The 18295-nt window shown below is 38.2% G+C and overlaps 1 protein-coding gene across 2 annotated transcripts in view; it reads left to right on the top strand.

The window, feature by feature from the left end:
* LOC107678031 (neuroligin-2-like) overlaps positions 1–18295 on the top strand; it is an 88807-nt gene that overhangs the window by 56958 nt on the left and 13554 nt on the right. For both annotated transcript variants that reach the window (XM_016473143.1, XM_016473142.1), the window contains one exon: positions 6528–6677. In XM_016473143.1, the coding sequence (XP_016328629.1) occupies positions 6528–6677 (150 nt within the window). The remainder of the gene's footprint in view (positions 1–6527; positions 6678–18295) is intronic.

Here is an 18295-nt window from a genome sequence, read left to right as displayed (position 1 = left end):
TGTAACGCAGGGAATTCTGGGAATGTCAATTTACGGTTATTCACTGTAAATTATATGGTCTTTTTCACTTCCAAAAACGGTATACTACCGTAAAATTAATGTCCAATACATGTAATATCCAATACAGTTTTTCACCGTATATAGTAGGGAAATTTACCGTTAACCATTTAACAGGTTTTTACTGTAGCATTTTTACAGTCTTTTACCGTTAAATTCACGGTCATTTATTTGAATAGTATTTCACAGTAAAATGCCATGTATTGTCTCATCAAATTTATATATATTAAGATAATAGATAGTTAAGCAATTACCAGGGTTTTACAGTAGCATTATTCCGTGCTCTTTCCATTTAAAAAGACTATCACTCTTTATAGCATACATGTTTGCATGTGCAGGGCTCGCGCTCTATGCACTGAGTTCTCGGATTCCGGGCGTCTCTAATTGCAGAGGTTTAAATAGAGACACTGCCAGCTAATCCAATTTTGTGTCTCTGAACACGGGAGAGAAGAGGAGAGGAAACGCACAGCAGCTACGGAGGAAAAGAGGAGAACGAAAGAGCAGAGATGAAAGAGAGGAGGAGAGGGGGAACGCTCAAATCACCAATTTGAGAGCACGGAGGGGGAGAGATCGCTAAGAAAACGTCATGATAAAGACGAGTATATGATGAAATGACATTCATAGAGCTTTGAAAGTGAAAGAGGATGTGTGGGCGGCAGACAGGAACAAGAAGGGAGGGATGGTCGTGGCGCAAAAAGGTACACGTTCGCTCACGACACATGAGAGCCGGTGGCTCACGGGGACCCAGGTTCGAATCCGCCGAGTCCCAATCCCATTCCCCCATCTCTCTGCCTTACTTTCCTGTAAATAACGTCGACTAAAGCCCAGTTGGCAAAGAACAAAAGATGGAGAGGTGTAGAAAGTCCCATAACGAGAGCAGAGAGGCAAAGATGAAGGCAGAGAGTTGAGGAGAGGGGGAGAGTAGAAGGAAAAGCAGGAGATCAGAGGGAGCAAGGGAGGGGGAGGTATGGCATAGGAGAGGAAGAGAGAGAGATGCAGGCTTGGAGGAGGAGAGACAGAATAGCATTCTTGTATTTTGAGGATGTTTTGAAGCGAATAGGATACTAAGGCCTCTGTTGAAAGGATCTGGGCGTTGTGCTTGCTCTCACTCCTTCTCTCTCTCTCTCTCTCTCTCTCGCTCTCTCGCTCTATTTCAAACACTTTCCATCCCATATTGAGGCCAACACATTGCATACGGTCTCTCTCTCTTCCTGTGTCTCCCCATTCTTCCCTCGCTCACTCACACTCACACACACACACAAAGATTATACTCATGGATTCGTAAGCAGGGTTGTCCCAGATAAGATGTTTGTGGATTCTGTGTGCTTCTCTTCGATGCATCACACACAAAAAATATCTCAATACTGCAGTGGGAAAAAAAGTCAGCTTGGAGAAATCTGCTTTTACAGCATTTGATTTTACATTTATTCAGTATTATTGACATTAAAGGGGTAGTTCACTCAAAAATGGGAACCCAAGCATCATGTACTCACCCTTGTGTACTTTTCTTTCTTGGAACACAAAAGCAGATGTTTAGCTGAATGTACAAAATGCTCCATTTAGTGAAAGTGAGAGTTTTGTCACAGCTTTAGTCAGGCTTTATAAAAGCAGTCCAAATCCTCGTCTGCAATATTACAAGTCTTCTGAAGTCATACGATTGCTGACTAAATTTAAATTCACTGAAAGCTTTCACTAAACATTTTGCTTGGTCACCATTCACTTCTATTTAATTACAAATAGGTGCTTGGACATTCTGATAAATGATTCCTTTTGGGTTCCATGGAAGAAAGAAGGTCATACGGGTTTGGAATGACATGAGAATGAGTAAATTATTCATTAATTTTATTCTCTAAGGTGAACTATGTAATATTTGCATATATGCCAGTACAATCAAATAACACTGGAATCTCTTCTGATTAAATGGACTTATGTGCATATTCTCCAAAGAGAAAGGAAAAATTGAAATCGCATCATATGACCCCTTTAAATCTCAAGGGGTCATATGATGCTGCTAAAAATGTATTATTAAATTATTATTATTTGGTGTATTTGGTGTAATGAAATGTGTTTATGCGGTTTAATTTTATAAAGAATATCTCTTTGGATTTGAGACTTTAGTCTTTGCAACTTTACAGATCTTCTTTATGCACCAAGAGCTTGTAAGACTCCAAAGAGAAAGGACAAATTGAAATCGCATCATATGACCCCTTTAATTGCAATGGTGCCTTGGAGAAATAAATGTAAATTGTGATTTTTCCTTCCTACGGGCATAATGGTGTTGCCTCATGATGACACAAAAAACAGTTCCATCCTGAAAAAGATTTCCCATCATCTGATTGGCTGTTAACAGCACACCTGATCCACACAGCCCTATCTGATTGGCTGAATCGGAGGTGTCACTGCTTCAACACCGGCATCTACCAAGTAACTCTTACTCCGTTCAGCTGCACCGAGGGTGTGAAACAACACGTATCAAAGCCAGGAAAAAAATCTAATAGTCTAATATTAGTCTTGTGCGAAAGAGACACTCTGTTGAATCTGGGATAATTGAACTTGTTTATATTTCCACTGGTCTCAGTATTCAAAGAGAACCCAGAAATGTGTTCACACGAGTGCCCATACTTGTGCACAAGTGTGCGAGCTTGTTCATAGGTTGTGTGTGTGTGTTTGTGTTTATAAAAAGTCGTGTTTGTCTTCAAGAAGAGGTGTTTGTGTGCATGCAAAGATTAAGATGAAAAAGTGTGTGTGTGAGGATGCAGTCGCTGTAATGCGTTTGTAACCCGAGATTCAGGTGGTGATGCAGGCGGGCGTGCAAATACGTGCGTAGAATTTGTTTCCGTGGCAACAGGCATGAGTGAGTCAGTGCTGGTGAGCTTCTATTAGACAGAGAGAGAGAGATGAGGCAGTTTCCATAGCGACTCAGCATCACAGCTGCCTGTGTGTGTGTGATTTTGTGTGTCCGTGAAAGGACCTTGGTCTGTGTAACTTTTATTTTATTCTCTTTTGTGTGCCATTTCCTTTTCACATCTCGATCTCTTCCCGTCTCTCTCTCTCTCTCTCTCTGACACTCCGGCTATCTCTCTTTCTCTCTCATCTGTCTCACTCTTTCTTTTATGATTTCCCCCATCTCTCTCACCCACTCTCTTTCTTTCTTTCTCTCAGACCCCCTCCTTCTCTCTCGGGGTAAACAGATGTCGTGGTAGTTATTTATGTTTCTGCATGGTCTGGTTTTCATATGAATTATCTATAGCGCTTGCACACCACAGAAGCACTGGCTAACTGGACATCTCCAAATGCTCTCGCACACTCGATCACACTCACACACATTCATACACACACACACACAAGCATCTCCAAGAGCATATGGATATATGCATGAGCATGTGCAGCTCAAACACACTGCAAGAGAAAAGCGAAGGGGAACAACCCGTACCAATAAACAGCACATATAGACGTGAATCTAAAAGAGACAGAATATACCAATCTTGAGACTTGAGATGGGGGAGTTTAGATGGGGTCGAAGGACAGAGGAGGTACCACACAAAGGTAGGACCTCTACCAATGCAGCACCTAGAGAGGGATCCAAGACGTGAGATGGGGGAATCGTTCAGTCTGACCTATCTGAGCTTTTGTATTACAAATATACAGAGAGAAACACACACACACAGACTGTACTAACTGATACAGAGATACATCAGAGCAACAGAGTTTTGGAAGAGAAATAGATAGACTGTGCCAGCAGAGTGCAGAAATGATGAGCCAATGCAAGGCAGACCGTGCCAAAAGATCCCAGAGTGTGAGGAGACAATTTAGGATATGGTCAGAAATCATGAACTAACGTACTATTCTAACTATTTTTGCGGTATGAGCTACTAAATTTGCCATTATGTGCCATATGCAATTGAACATACAGCACTCACAGTACTGTATCCCATAATGCAGTGCGCTCAACCTGACCTTCTATTTTAAGAGTGACAAGTGAACTGGAAGCAATATCAGCCACAATTTTTTTTTGCCTCCTCTTCCTTGACTCATTATTTGAAAAGACCATCAAATGGTAACACGCTACTATTTCCACTAATACTGTTCTACAATCTTTTTTTAGGAAAAGAGTAGGCAGTGTAAAGTGTGTATACACACACACACACACACACACACAAAACCCCACTGGGGTATCAGTACACTAAATAAGCCTGAAATGTATTTATGTTCCTTATTCTTTTACCAATTACAGATAATGGTTTATTCCTGCTTTAAGTTTTCAAATAGTGCAGAACATTTATTTTTCAATCATATTTTTCAATTCAAATTATTTTTTTAAGAAATACTTTTATTCAGAAAATATGGATTAAAAAGGATCAAATATGGATCAAATATGTGACCCTGGACCACAAAACCAGTCATAGGGGTAAATTTTCTGAAATTGAGATGATCATATTCATCTCAAAATCTGAACAAATAAGCTTTCCATTGATGTATGGTTTGTTAGGATAAGACAATATTTGGCCGAGATACAACTATTTGAAAATCTGGAATCTGATTGTGCAAAAAATCTAAATATTTAGACAATTGCCTTTAAATTAGGGATGCACCGATACCACTTTTTCCAGTACTCGCCCAATACCGATACTTTTATTTTTGGTACTTGCCGATACCGAGTACCGATACCGATATTTTTATTGCATTTGTAAATTTTTTAAATATTGGGTACAGGAACTAAAAGGGTATGTATAATGTTAGTTGGTTAACTTCATTTATCAAATAGATACAGTACGTATTTGTACTGATGCAGAATGAGAGGGACAAGTACAGTACAGCCGAGCGCATTTCACACAGGCTGTTAGTTTCACTTTCGCCAGAAAGTCGTGTATGCCTAAGGTTGAAAATAAATGATGTTTATAGTGAATGCCCCTATGAATGGTTTTATTTTTACGATTTAGTTTTAATCCAAATGATGCATGTGCTAAGTGAGTGAACAACAAAGATCACACAACAGAAGTGCGCGTTCTCTCTCGCTCTCTCGCTCTCTCTCTCTCTCTCTTTCTCTCTCTCCCGTTAAGTAACTTGTGCATTGTTTTACTTACTTGTTCCGATTTTCTACTAAACTCCACTCATTATTCCCGTTCCCTCCTTCTTCATCCACGCCAAACATTTCATCCTCCATTTCCGGATCCCTTCCGGACTCTACGTCACTACCTACCATGCACACTCCAGTCACAGATCAGCTGTTGCCAAAACCAACCACCAGAGCCCCGCCGACGAGAGCCACAAGCAGACTCCCGGAAGCTGATCACTCACACGCGACAAGAAAAGAGTTCCTACAGGCGTTAATACTGAATGTTTGACATTATATTCATTGCATACATATGCTTCGTAGTAGACATCCTTAACTCCTTTCTGCTGTCTGTTGTTCTGTTGTCGGTGTTTCTTTGTTTGAATATGGCGCTTATCACATGTTGTGTGGTATCGGCGTTTGGTATTGGGGCATTTTAACGAGTACGAGTACGAGTACAGGAGACCAGTATCGGGCCCGATACCGATACCAGTATCGGTATCAGTGCATCCCTACTTTAAATTTGTCCAAATGAAGTCTAAAAATTAAGTTTTGATATATTTACAGTAGAAAATTTACAAAATATCTTCATGGAACATGATCTTTACTTAATATCCTAATGGTTTTTGGCATAAAATAAAAATCGATCATTTTGACCCATATAATGTATTGTTGGCTATTGCTGCAAATAAACCTGTGCTACTTATGACTGGTTTTGTGGTCCAGGGTCACATATAATGTTTATAATTTTACAGAAGATTTATATCTCAAATAAATGTTATTTTTTAACTTTATGTTCATCAAAAAGCAGCACAACTGTTTTCAACATAGATATGCAATAATATTAGCTATTAATAATAGGTAATATACTAATAATATTGGATTATAATCAGAAATGTTTTTGAGCAGCAAATCAGCATATTTGAATGATTTCTAAAGAAAAAATTTGAAAATACTGAAGACTGCTGAAAATTCACCTTGCATCACAGGAATTAATTAAATTTTCAAATATATTTTAAAAGAACACAATTATTTGAAATTGTAATATTATTTCACAATTGTACTGGTTTTACTGTATTTTTGATCAAATATATGCAGCTTTAGTGAGCATTAAAGACTTTCAAAAACATTGCAAAATCTTACCGAGCTCAAACTTTTGAACTGTAGTGTATATGAACTATATATTTCTTATTATAATTTTCAATTTAATGTGCATGGTTGAAAAATAGCAATATGTTTTGTATACAGTATATGTTTATGAACAAGAGCTCTTAAGCGCATAATATCAGTGTTTCACTAAGCAGATCATTATTGTTTATTTTACAGTGATGCTGCAGCAGTGGTATTATATTATATATGTTAATAATATTTTTTTATTAATTGTTAATGTTTTTAATGCCTTTTATGTTTTACACAGATATTAGAGATCGTCGGAAGAAGCCTGTGATGTTGTTTATCCATGGTGGTTCATACATGGAGGGAACAGGAAATATGTTTGATGCAAGCATTCTTGCTGCCTATGGAAACGTGATTGTCGTCACTATGAACTACAGACTGGGCGTTCTGGGTAAGTACAATGGTATAGGAAGTCTTTTAATGCACCGTTTGTGTCTAAACGTCTCCACATATGAAAGCACTGAGGATTTTTTCATTATTATTTTTTGCTGTTATTGTTCTGTGATGGTTGTTAATTTATATCTTGTTTATGATATTTAAAGAATAGTTCACCCAAAAATGAAACTTAAGTCATCATTTATTCACCCCGTACTGAAAGATGATGTTTTTTAGTATGCTCTGCTCTGTTGTTTTTGAATGGTAAAATGTACTGTAAAGCTCAAAATGAAAAAAGCACCACAAAAGTTTGCTGAAAATCTACCCTTCCATCATGACCGTCAAATCTCATTCATAAATTTAAAGTGCCCTATGGGTTATGAAAGGTTCATATTTGGGTTTTGGGAGTCACCAACAACAGGTTGACATGCATGCAAGGTCAAAAAACACTTTCATTGCCTTATAATATGCATTTATTTTTACCTTACTAGCTCAACGACTCCCAAACAATTCGCTCAACGATTAATTTTTCCAAACCCCTCCTTTGCGTGACGCTAATCTGCGATGATTGGTCCGATTGGTCTCATTTTCATTTCATCATGCCCGTAGTGCCTGATAAAGCAGCATTTGTCAGCGCAGTGCTGCTTTGTGTACAGCGTTACCGGGGAAACCGCTATTTTATCGCTCCAAAAGCGGCACCTAATGGCAAAGAATGAATTTGCATTTTCATTCAGACCACCGAAAAGACCAACAAGTGGGCGGGCGATATGCTAATGTTTCATGTTGACATCAAAATGAAACTGCTTGGAATTCGTTTTAAAAACGACTCGTTTCAATGATTCAGAGTCGACTCTTTCTTTTGAGAGACAATAACTTTATACACAATGCACTTTCAGATTTAAAACTTTGCAGGATGTTTTCATTCACTTAGAGCTGTGTTACACACTGCATGAAAGGTAATTTTCAAACATCCATAATAGGGGCACTTTAAATAAAGGGCACTTTCAAGTCATGTTGCACCAGATTTGGCTTCAGTGAAGTTGAACGTCAATGATTCTCACACCAAAGCTGCCACAACATGTCTTGACGTGCCATTTTTGAATGCAGGCATGTGCAAATGAGATTTGAGTGCTATTGTGTTGCTTCAGAAGACTTGTGGGTGAACTATTCCTTTAAATTTACTGTGTGAATGCTTGTGCAGGTTTTTTTTTTTTTTTTAACATTTATAATATTGACCTTTAAAATAAACTTAATATTTAACTTCACATAATATTTAACTACACATATATGAATTTTAAGTTATTTCAAGGAATAATACAGTAAATCAAGTTATTTCAAGAAACAATACAGTAAATCAAAAATGACTACTGGTGTCTTGAGTTTTAGAAGGAACACTATTCTCAGTTACTTCCTGAATTATTGATTTTTCATCTATAAAGCTGACTTTTTTCAGAGAACCTAAAGAAATATGTTGAAAAGGTTGTGATGAAGAGAAAGGGAGGAAGTTCTAGTGGCTGTTCAACTGTATAGAGCTTGGTCATTGAATTGTAAAATCTATTTTGTGAATTATATGAAGCCATCAGTGAGATTTTAGAAGAATATTGATTTATTCTCTTCATTTTGAGTATTTTTGAGGCATTAGCATCTAGATGTGGTGTTCTTTTCTACTTCAACTTTAACACATTAAAGGGTTAGTTCACCCAAAAATGAAAATTGGCTTGTGTTATACTCACCCTCGAAGCATCCTAGGTGTATATGACTTTCTTCTTTCAGACGAATCCAGTCGGAGTTATATTAAAAATTGTCCTGGCTATTCCAAGCTAATAAAACGTGCCGCAGACGGCTCCGGGGGGGTGAATAAAGGCCTTCTGTAGTGAATCCATGCGTTTTTGTAAGAAAACTATCCATATTTCAAACGTAATAAACACTTTTCTCTCACTTCCGTTATCTGTCATACGCGGAAGGCGTCCTGGCGGAAGGCATATGACGTATGCGCAGCACGCACTTCTGAGATATGCTAGTCTCACGAGTTTGTTTATAGGAGCAAAGGAAGCAAAGTTTCCTTACTTTAGCAAAGGAAAACCAGTCTCCTCTTGGCTTATATCGAAATCCTCCGACATTTTTCTTTGCAAATCTTCGGTTTGTACTTTTAATTCGTGACCGGCGTTTTGTTTTGTTCTCTCGCCGCATTCGTCACTTATCACACAATGCCGACGTCCAACGTCATCCGCCTGAACGGCTTCCGCGTATGACAGTTGGCGGAAGTGATATAAAAGTGTTTATTACGTTTGAAATATGGATATTTTTCTTACAAAAACACATGGATTCGCAACAGGAGGCCTTTATTCATCCCCCGCAGCCGTGTGAAGCACGTTTTATTATGAATGTGCGCGCTTTATTGGACTACTTGTGGACTGTTCAACTGCAACACCCGCTGACTGCAATGATAGAGCTTGGAATAGCCAGGACAATTTTTAATATAACTCCGACTGGATTCGTCTGAAAGAAGAAAGTCATATACACCTGCTTCGAGGTTGAGTAAAACACAAGCCAATTTTCATTTTTGGGTGAACTAACCCTTTAAGTGACCTCATCTGGAATAGAAGAATTACAGTAATTTAATCAGAAAGAAGAAACAGCCGAAACTCTAGAAGTGGAGTACTGCTCTCTTTCAATTTAGAGATACTGAAAAGTGATTTTAGGATATAAGAATTACAATAACCCAATCGGGAAGAAGTAAAAGCCTATATTCCACTTTCAGTGGCACTAAACTGTAAAAAAGACGCAATTATGACTGCATTTCCTAGCTGTTAGTAACAACATTAAAGTACACGTAAGTTTCCAGTTTGGTTTAGGTGTCATATCAAAGATTCACAAGGAACGTTTCACGCATGGTGCGAGAGAACCATGTTTGGGCTGTTTTTGTAAAGAGAAGGGTTTGTAGTCGAGATGCCTCACTTTTTCCATGAACGCATAATGAATGCAGAAGGCCAGGGTGAGTTTACCTTCAAGAGTGACAGATTGAATATAAATCTAAACCGACTAAGAAGGTAAATGAAACAGTTCCCTGTGGAGATGAAGTGATCTGAGGGAATCACAGTCAAAGTTGTAAGTGAAGTAACTTTGGCCTGTGTGTGTGTTCTGAAGTGTGTTTATTTCATACGCTGATCAAATGCTTTGGCCTGAGTACAAAAAGAGAATAAATTCAGTGTTTAGAATATTTGTGTGCTATGTATGTAATTTTCAACAATATGCTACATTTTGGTGACGTTCTTTCTAGTGTTGGGCGATATGTTCAATTTTCATATCATCCTATCGTCAGCCTGTGAGATCGCTGATACGCGATATTATCGTGTTAATTTATTTAATTATTTATTTACTTAGTTTCATTGCCGGAAAGTGAACCAACTCCAGCGTAAGGCTAAAAACAGCCTTTTTAATGTGACTGAATTTATATTTAACACGATAACAATTCAATAGAAATATTGTAAGTTACTAATTATAATGCTTATATTTCCTCATTCAAAAAGCAGCTACAGAAAATGAGCAAAGCCCATTTACATTACCAAAGAACATCATCACAAGCTCAGTCTAGCGCGAGTTTATGCACTTTAAAATACACTCCCGTTAAAATCAGTGAAGCTATCTACACTGTATGATGAATAAATCTCTTATACTTACATCACACGTACATCTGCACTTTGTTGTTTATGATGAAAGAATTCGCGAGTCAGAATTCAGTCAGCGCGCGCTGAACAACGAAACTCCACTGTTTCAGCGATGACTCATCTGAACGCCTCTGATTGGCCATTGCATTCATAAGCATAACATAATCGTGTGCGATTGGTTATAACACGCAACACTGTTAAAATGCGGAAAAATAAATATAATGGAACAAATAAGCCCTAATATTAATTAGATAGTATTACTAATATGATAATAATAATTATTATTATTATTATAATAATCATCTTGCTATCATCAGTGGCATCAGCCACAGGCGATATCTCTGACTATCGTCGATACACGATACTATCGTCACAACCCCTAGTCCTTATTATTGCATGTTTAAAGGAATAATTCACCCAACAATAAAACATGTTGTCATCATTTAATCACCCTCATGTCATTCCTAACCTATTTAAGGTTCTTTCTTATGTTTAACACAAAAGAAGATGTTTTGAAGAATTTTGAAGAACCAAACAGTTGTTACTATGGTCAATGGGGGACCATCAACAGCATTCTTCAATATATCTTCTCAAAAATGTAAATTTTTGGGTGAACTATCCTTTTAAGTCAAGTATGACATGGGAGATGTAGTAGAAAAAAGCTTCTTTTTTTTTTTTTTAGCTTTTTATAACCCATTATTTAAACACAACCACTATAAACAAGTTGCTTTAGAATTCTTCATTCAAGAAGTAAAATACAAGCTGTTGTCCACATTTGTGTTTGACTAAATTAAATACCAGTGTGTTTTTAACTATTAAAACCTTTTTGTATATTTAAACTGATAATATAATATAATATAATATAATATAATACATGAAAATTTAAAATGTTGCCTGGCAAATAACTGCAATAATTTAAGTTTAAGTACTAAAATTACTAAACTAAAATCATTAAATCAGTTCATTGATTCACACCGTTTAAACTGATTTACAAAGATGAATCAAAAATACTAATGCTGATTTTGATACTAAAATTTCTCATACTTGTCATGACACAAAGAAGAATCCTTTAACTAAATGTTCGTTAGGAAATAGTGAACCAATAAAAACATTAAAATCAATGCAGTATACACTATGTTACTTAATTTTATAGCCCTACATATTGTATAACTCCAGCATTTTAGTCTGTGTGAAAGTTCTCATTTAGTGTAGAAGTTTCAATCAAAAAATGTGTCAATAAAAAAGGTTGGCATTATGCCACAGAGTATCCATACTGCACATTTTGGCAAGTGGTCAGCAGATATCCGTGCTTACAAAAAATATTCATACACTAAGTATGTTATATAGCCCACACTGTACAAAAACACAAATACATGTACGCTGCCTTGAAAGGATGCAAAAAGGATGATTATTAGCAGGGGTGAGGAATTTTGGTACATGGATGAATAAGAGTAACCTTTCAGTGTATTATCTGTCTCTCTCCCTTTCTCTCTATTCTGCTTTAAAGAGGTTTTTCTAAAGCGGTGAAGAGGATTACGCATTTTGTGTCTTGCCATTCCAGCCCCATTGGATGATTGGATTGGATGAAGCATTTTCAAACAGAAAAAAAATATATATACAAAGGAAGCAAAAAAAAAAAAAGAGACAGAGCAGTGTTCCACATCATAAAAGCAGGTTTAGCACAAAACCGGACCCTTTATCCAACTCTCATACGCACAGACACCAGCCAGAAATGTATGAGCTATATGCACCTTTACACAGCGAAAGACAGATATAAGGAAAAAGGGCCAGAGAAAGGGGGAGAGGTGGAGAGAGAGACAGAACGAGTGAAAGAGTAGAGACCGAAGGGAGATATGTGAACACGCTAAAAATAACCATCAGAAGCGCCTTTTTAAATCTGCAGTGAAGCAGAGAATTCATTCAAACCAATGCTAATGCAGCACACAAACAAATGCAGTGTTTGTTTCTGGATTCTGACCCGCGAGTTCAGGTTCCTGTGTGTTTCCGAAGGCTCATACACATGTGTGGTTATCTGAAATTCCTCACACACACTGAGGAGGAGGTGGCAGAAGGCCAGAGTGAGCTGCGAGTGCTAGTACACATGTGCGCCGTGTACTGCGGCAGGCTAGCTGCGTTAGCATTAGCACTCTGCCAATGTGCAAGTTCTCTCCAGATCTGAGGCGCCCTCACCTTCCATCTCTGCCTCTGCCCAGCTGGCCCTCGGAGCTGCTGATTTGTGTACCACAGCCATCTGCTCAGACTAATTAACTAATTAACTAATTAATGAACTCTGGGGAAGAAAGAACGCGCTGTCGATGGGCCTTGCGGGTTAGCGCTGTTTTCTTACCAGGGCCTAAGCGTTTCCTGCATTTCCCTGTTCGCATTACTCCCTCACCTCACTCGCTTTCTCTTTCTCTGCATCTACCAGGCCTTCATCAAATCTGCCCTATTTGAAGAAACAGATTACCCTAATTAGGTTCCTAATTCTGCACGAGTTTTTATTTCAGCAGTTTTTACACTTTTGCCACCAGCTAACGCAGAATCCCTGAATTATGATTCACGCGCTGACGCGCACCTTTCGAGGATGTTTGCTTTGAGATATTTGCGTTTTCGAAACACGTTTTTCAGTTTTTGATGTGGACGCTAATCGCGTAATTATAAATTAAAAGGGAAACAATGGATGTTTGCGTTGTTGGTATCTGAGAACTGAAGGAGATGATTTTTGCAAATGTAAATGACATGTCAGATCTCAGAATGAAGAGGACACATTTTCATATTTTTACACCTGCTGCAGGTGATCGGCGCCAAGATTTAGCTTGATTAACTTCACTTGTTTATTTCTATTTCAGAGTAAACGATTATAGAGACAAAAGAAGTGGGTCGTCAATGCTATTATTTGGCAGGAGTTCCCACACAATCTCATGGCAGTTCATAAATATTTAACTTTTTGGTAAATTGGTGGTCAGTTCATATTAATTTGTATAACTCTACCTACTTACCACCCCATTGATGGTTATCCTTACTGATAAAAAGTATGATCTTTAGAAAAAAAATTCATACAAAAACGTGTCTAAACATTGTTAGAAAAAAAAAGTAAGCATGAAGCTCCTTCGTTAGGGGGAATTTGTACGAAAACGTATGATTGTTAGAAAAAAAGTAAGCATGCGATTTCAGCAATCTTATAAGATCATTACAAATCACATTGTCTCCGACATGGATCTAATAAACTTGGGTACGACATGTATGCAGACTGTACGATGATGACACCTAGTGACTGGTAGGCTATGACGCAAGTTTCTATTGAAGAATAAAACGTTATCGGCATGCGCTAGTAGTAAACAAAAAGAGCATGCCGAATCACAGTTTGGTACTTATACTTTTTATGTGTGCTGAAAAAATGAGGAAGCTGTGAAAGAGGAAATTAAAAGAGTTTGAGGTAATCAGTTTAAAGTTTTAGTGTTATGTTGCGTTGATTAACGCACCATTTCATGTTGCATTTTTATTGGCTGGGCAGTAAATGTGGGCCGTAGCAGCAAACACACTTTGCAATGATCATGAGGAATTTCTGACACTGTCATAAAATTATCGTAGGCTATCTTTGGTCGCAAGACCATGACAACGGCCGTCTTTGAACCTCTCTCACTGTACAGCATAGGTCCCCCGATTAGGAGCCATGATCACAGAAATCACCACGATTGTTTCACGATGGCAGTCTTTCGTCTAGGACAGCCGAAACTTGTGCAGTGTGTCCCAGGCTTTTGGGGGAATTCATACAATAACGTGTCATTGTTAGGAAAAAAAGTAAACATGAAGCTCCACCGTTAGGGGGAATTTGTACGAAAACGTATGATTGTTAAGAAAAAAAGTAAGCATACTTTCAGCATACTAAGTTATACTTTTTTTCTAACAATAGTTGTATTTTCATACAGATTCATATGAAATTGTCAAATAGTTAAATCAGGTCAGAATGGGATCCAGTGGTCAGGAGATCAGTTTGGAATCTAATGGCTAATATTATCAAGAGATAAAACTCATTAGTTTTAGCTAATCACTATCTGTTTGAGGTACAAATGTCCTCTCTCCTCCTCATTTTTTTTTTCAGTAGCAGTACATCCTCTGGTAAAACAGGCAGTTAGTTGTCTGTAGCCTGTTGTAAGATGCAGCCGTGCAGAACGCAGAATATTGTTTTTATGTTTGTGGGATATTGATGTAGCCTAACAGCGGGGCCCTGCGAAGCACAGCTGATTAACTATTTTATTATACTTCACCAACCAATATGCTTGTTTTCGATACAAATATTTCAGTGACAGAAACAAACTCTCCTGTGAGGAATGGAAAGGACAAATGGGGCACTGAGGTTTATAGCCTTTCTGCGGACAGAAGGCAGCTAGCTGTGGAGGAATGACACTGACTACTGCTTGAGAAGAGAAAAATTTACGAATGAATTCAATTCACAAGCAGGAGTTTGAATTGAATTAGAATGACAGGAAGAGGAATTTCGTGAACACAGCAGTGGACTTCAGGCTGATGGGTCAATTCTTGTTTCTTATTGTTTGGCTCCAAGGACAGGTTAATTAAAGCATTCTGGGAAATTATATGTTTTTCCACAGTGGTCTATAAAATGATTTATGGTAATTGGTAATTTATTAAATGTATTGAAAAATATGTTATAATAATAATTAAATAATAATAAGGAGAAGAATTTTTGTTATTAGTGCTAGAATTATCTATCATCTATCTATCTATCTATCGTTCTGGCTGTAGTTCATTCTATCGTTCGTTCTATCTATCGTTCGTCCTATCATTCTTTCTGTAGTTCTATCTATCGTTCTATCTTTCTTTCGTTCGTTCTATTTTTCTATCGTTCTTTCTATCATATATCTATCTATCTATCTGTCTATCTATCATTCGTCCATTCGTTCCTTCGTTCATTCATTCGTTCTATTGTTCGTTCTATTGTTCTTTCTGTAGTTCTATCTATCTATCTATCTATCTATCTATCTGTATATCGTTTTATCATTCCATCGTTCTATCATTCTATCATTTTTTTGTAGTCTATCTTTCATTTGTTTGTTTGTTCGTTTATTCTGTTTTTCGTTCTATCATTCATTCTGTAGTTCTATCTATCTATCTATCTATCTATCTATCTATCTATCTATCTATCTATCTATCTATCTATCTATCTATCTATCATTCATTCGTTCCATCATTCTATCATTCTTTCTGCAGTTTATCTATCTATCTATCTATCTGTTCTATCATTCATTCGTTCCATCTTTTCCTCTGAATCGTCCTCTCACCTCCTCATCCCTCTTTTACTCTGATATGCTACTCTACTGCTGCTCTCAGCACCAAAGTCTGCAGGAGATTCAACTCAGCACTCAGCTCGCAGTGAAACTTACCAAGAGAATCAGAGCGGTGCACAGGGTTAGACGTTGGACTGATCATTTTGCTAAATTGTAATATGATATTCCATTACACATATGGACGCAACCCGCTGTTTAGGATAATCACGGCATTTTTGCAACATTCAACATTGTGTCTGCACACTCGCAAAACACATCCCTCTGAAAGAAGAAGTGGCTGGTTGCCAGGCAACAGCAAACAGCTCAACAGAAGGAGGTTAATATGAAGACAGTCAAACCCACAGACCATCAGCAACCAATTCCTGAACACCATTTTCCCATCGATCAGCCTTTTATCCAATGGCTGTGATGCACACACAGGCTTCCAGTTATCCGACAGACCACACTTCCCACTCATAAAGGTGCACAAATGTTTCAATTTGCCTCTGACCAATCGGTTTCGACACATTCAAATGGAGCCTCGACACACTCTGACAGTATTCAGCATAGACAGCGTACCAATAGAATACCTCCATACTACAATTGCTGTTTCTGCAGTATATGGAATGTATATTATGCACGATATGCCAGTTTTCTGTATGTATGGGATACCTTCTGCATTCCGAATGACCTTCTGCATTTGCCATAATGTGCAGTATGCAGCTGCATTGATCCCACTCTTTTTTACACTAAATGAAATAACTGTTAAACACTAAATGACATAAATGTATAACATCCATTTTTAAAACCAAAATAACTAAGTTAAATTAAACATGCAGTGTAGTTGTCACGGTTGCACTACTGTTAGGAGTGCGGAGCGAGGAACGAAGGAGACGAGGAGTACATCAATCGAGAGATTTTAATGAATACAAGGGAACCAGGAAAACACACGTAGCACTCAGACGAACAATACCGGACAAGGAACTCAAAACAGGAAACACTTTAAATACACAACTTAATCAGGGGAAGACGAGACACACCTGGAATCAAATGAGAAACAATCAGGGAGCAGGAACAGGAAGATAATCAAATAAGGGCAAGGAAGGCACATGGGGAGCAAAACACACATAAAACAAGGAACAAAGTCTGACATAACTCCCCCCTCCCGGAAGGTGCGTCCCGCGCCGTACAACATCCAACAGGGAGGGGGGGTGGGCGCTCTGGAGGCCTCTAGGAGCAGGGTTCCAGGACGGAAGGCCACCAGGGCGGCGCCCGTTCCGGGACCCATGGCGCTGACATACCTCCCACCGCCCGGAAGGCGCATCCCGCGCCGTACAACATCCAACGGGGAGGGGGTTGGGTGCTCTGGAGGCCTCTAGGAGCAGGGTTCCAGGACGGAAGGCCTCCAGGGCGTTCCAGGACCCATGGCTGATCTGGCAGTTCGGGGCGCCATGGCGGAGCAGGCAGACTAGGAGGCCACGGCGAAGCAGGCAGACTAGGAGGTCATGGCGGAGTAGGGAACTCAGGAGGCCCTCCGTGGGCTAAACTCGGGAACAGGAGCCCTCACTTGCATTGATCCCACTCTTTTTTACACTAAATGAAATAACTGTTAAACACTAAATGACATAAATGTATAACATCCATTTTTAAAACCAAAATAACTAAGTTAAATTAAACATGCAGTGTAGTTGTCACGGTTGCACTACTGTGAGGAGTGCGGAGCGAGGAACGAAGGAGACGAGGAGTACATCAATCGAGAGATCTTAATGAATACAAGGGAACCAGGAAAACACACGTAGCACTCAGACGAACAATACTGGACAAGGAACTCAAAACAGGAAACACTTTAAATACACAACTTAATCAGGGGAAGACGAGACACACCTGGAATCAAATGAGAAACAATCAGGGAGCAGGAACCGGAAGAAAACCAAATAAGGGCAAGGAAGGCACATGGGGAGCAAAACACACAAAACAAGGAACAAAGTCTGACAGTAGTGAGATCATATGACAGCAATAAAAACAATAATGTATATTACTGTTTTAAATGTTTGTTGCTGCAACATGCATTTTATTTCACATGCTATTTTTTTTTAAATGGTGTGTAGTATACAGTGCATAATACAGTATGTACCAATGGCAGTGTTATTTTAGAATGATTAATAAGTTAATAGTTATTAATATTTTGAATTAGCTTTTATTTATGTCAGTTTTTGTTTTAATTTGTAGTCATTTTGTGATGTGATTTTGTTATAGGCCTATTTGTTTATTTATATATATAATATAAAATTTATAATTATAACAACAAATTTTTATTTAGTTTAAGATTTAATCTAAAATTTATATTTTATTTTAACTTTATTTCATAAAATGTTTCATAACAAACATGTTTTTATTAGTTTTAGTTAATAGTATCATATGGTTTCTGAAGCTTATTTCTTTTATACTACCAACTTGTCAGGGTTATGGACCTGTCTGTGTGTGTTTTTGCTCCTTGTGACCCAGTTTCTGTCTCCCGTTGATTGTGTTAATTTGATTCCAGGTGTGTCTAGTTCTTCCCCCAATTATCCTGTTTAAAAGCCCTAGTCCTTTCAGTCAGTGTTTGTCGGTTCTGAACGTCAATCTATGTGTCTCCTCGTTCCTCGCTCCTTGCCTCCCGAGAAGTGTGATAGAAGAACAGA

This window comes from Sinocyclocheilus anshuiensis, unplaced genomic scaffold (assembly GCF_001515605.1).
Source record: "Sinocyclocheilus anshuiensis isolate Anshui unplaced genomic scaffold, SAMN03320099.WGS_v1.1 scaffold260, whole genome shotgun sequence".
Taxonomy (NCBI): Eukaryota; Metazoa; Chordata; class Actinopteri; order Cypriniformes; family Cyprinidae; genus Sinocyclocheilus; species Sinocyclocheilus anshuiensis.
The sequence above is the reverse complement of the archived record's forward strand: the minus strand, read 5'-3'. Positions and strand labels throughout refer to the sequence as shown.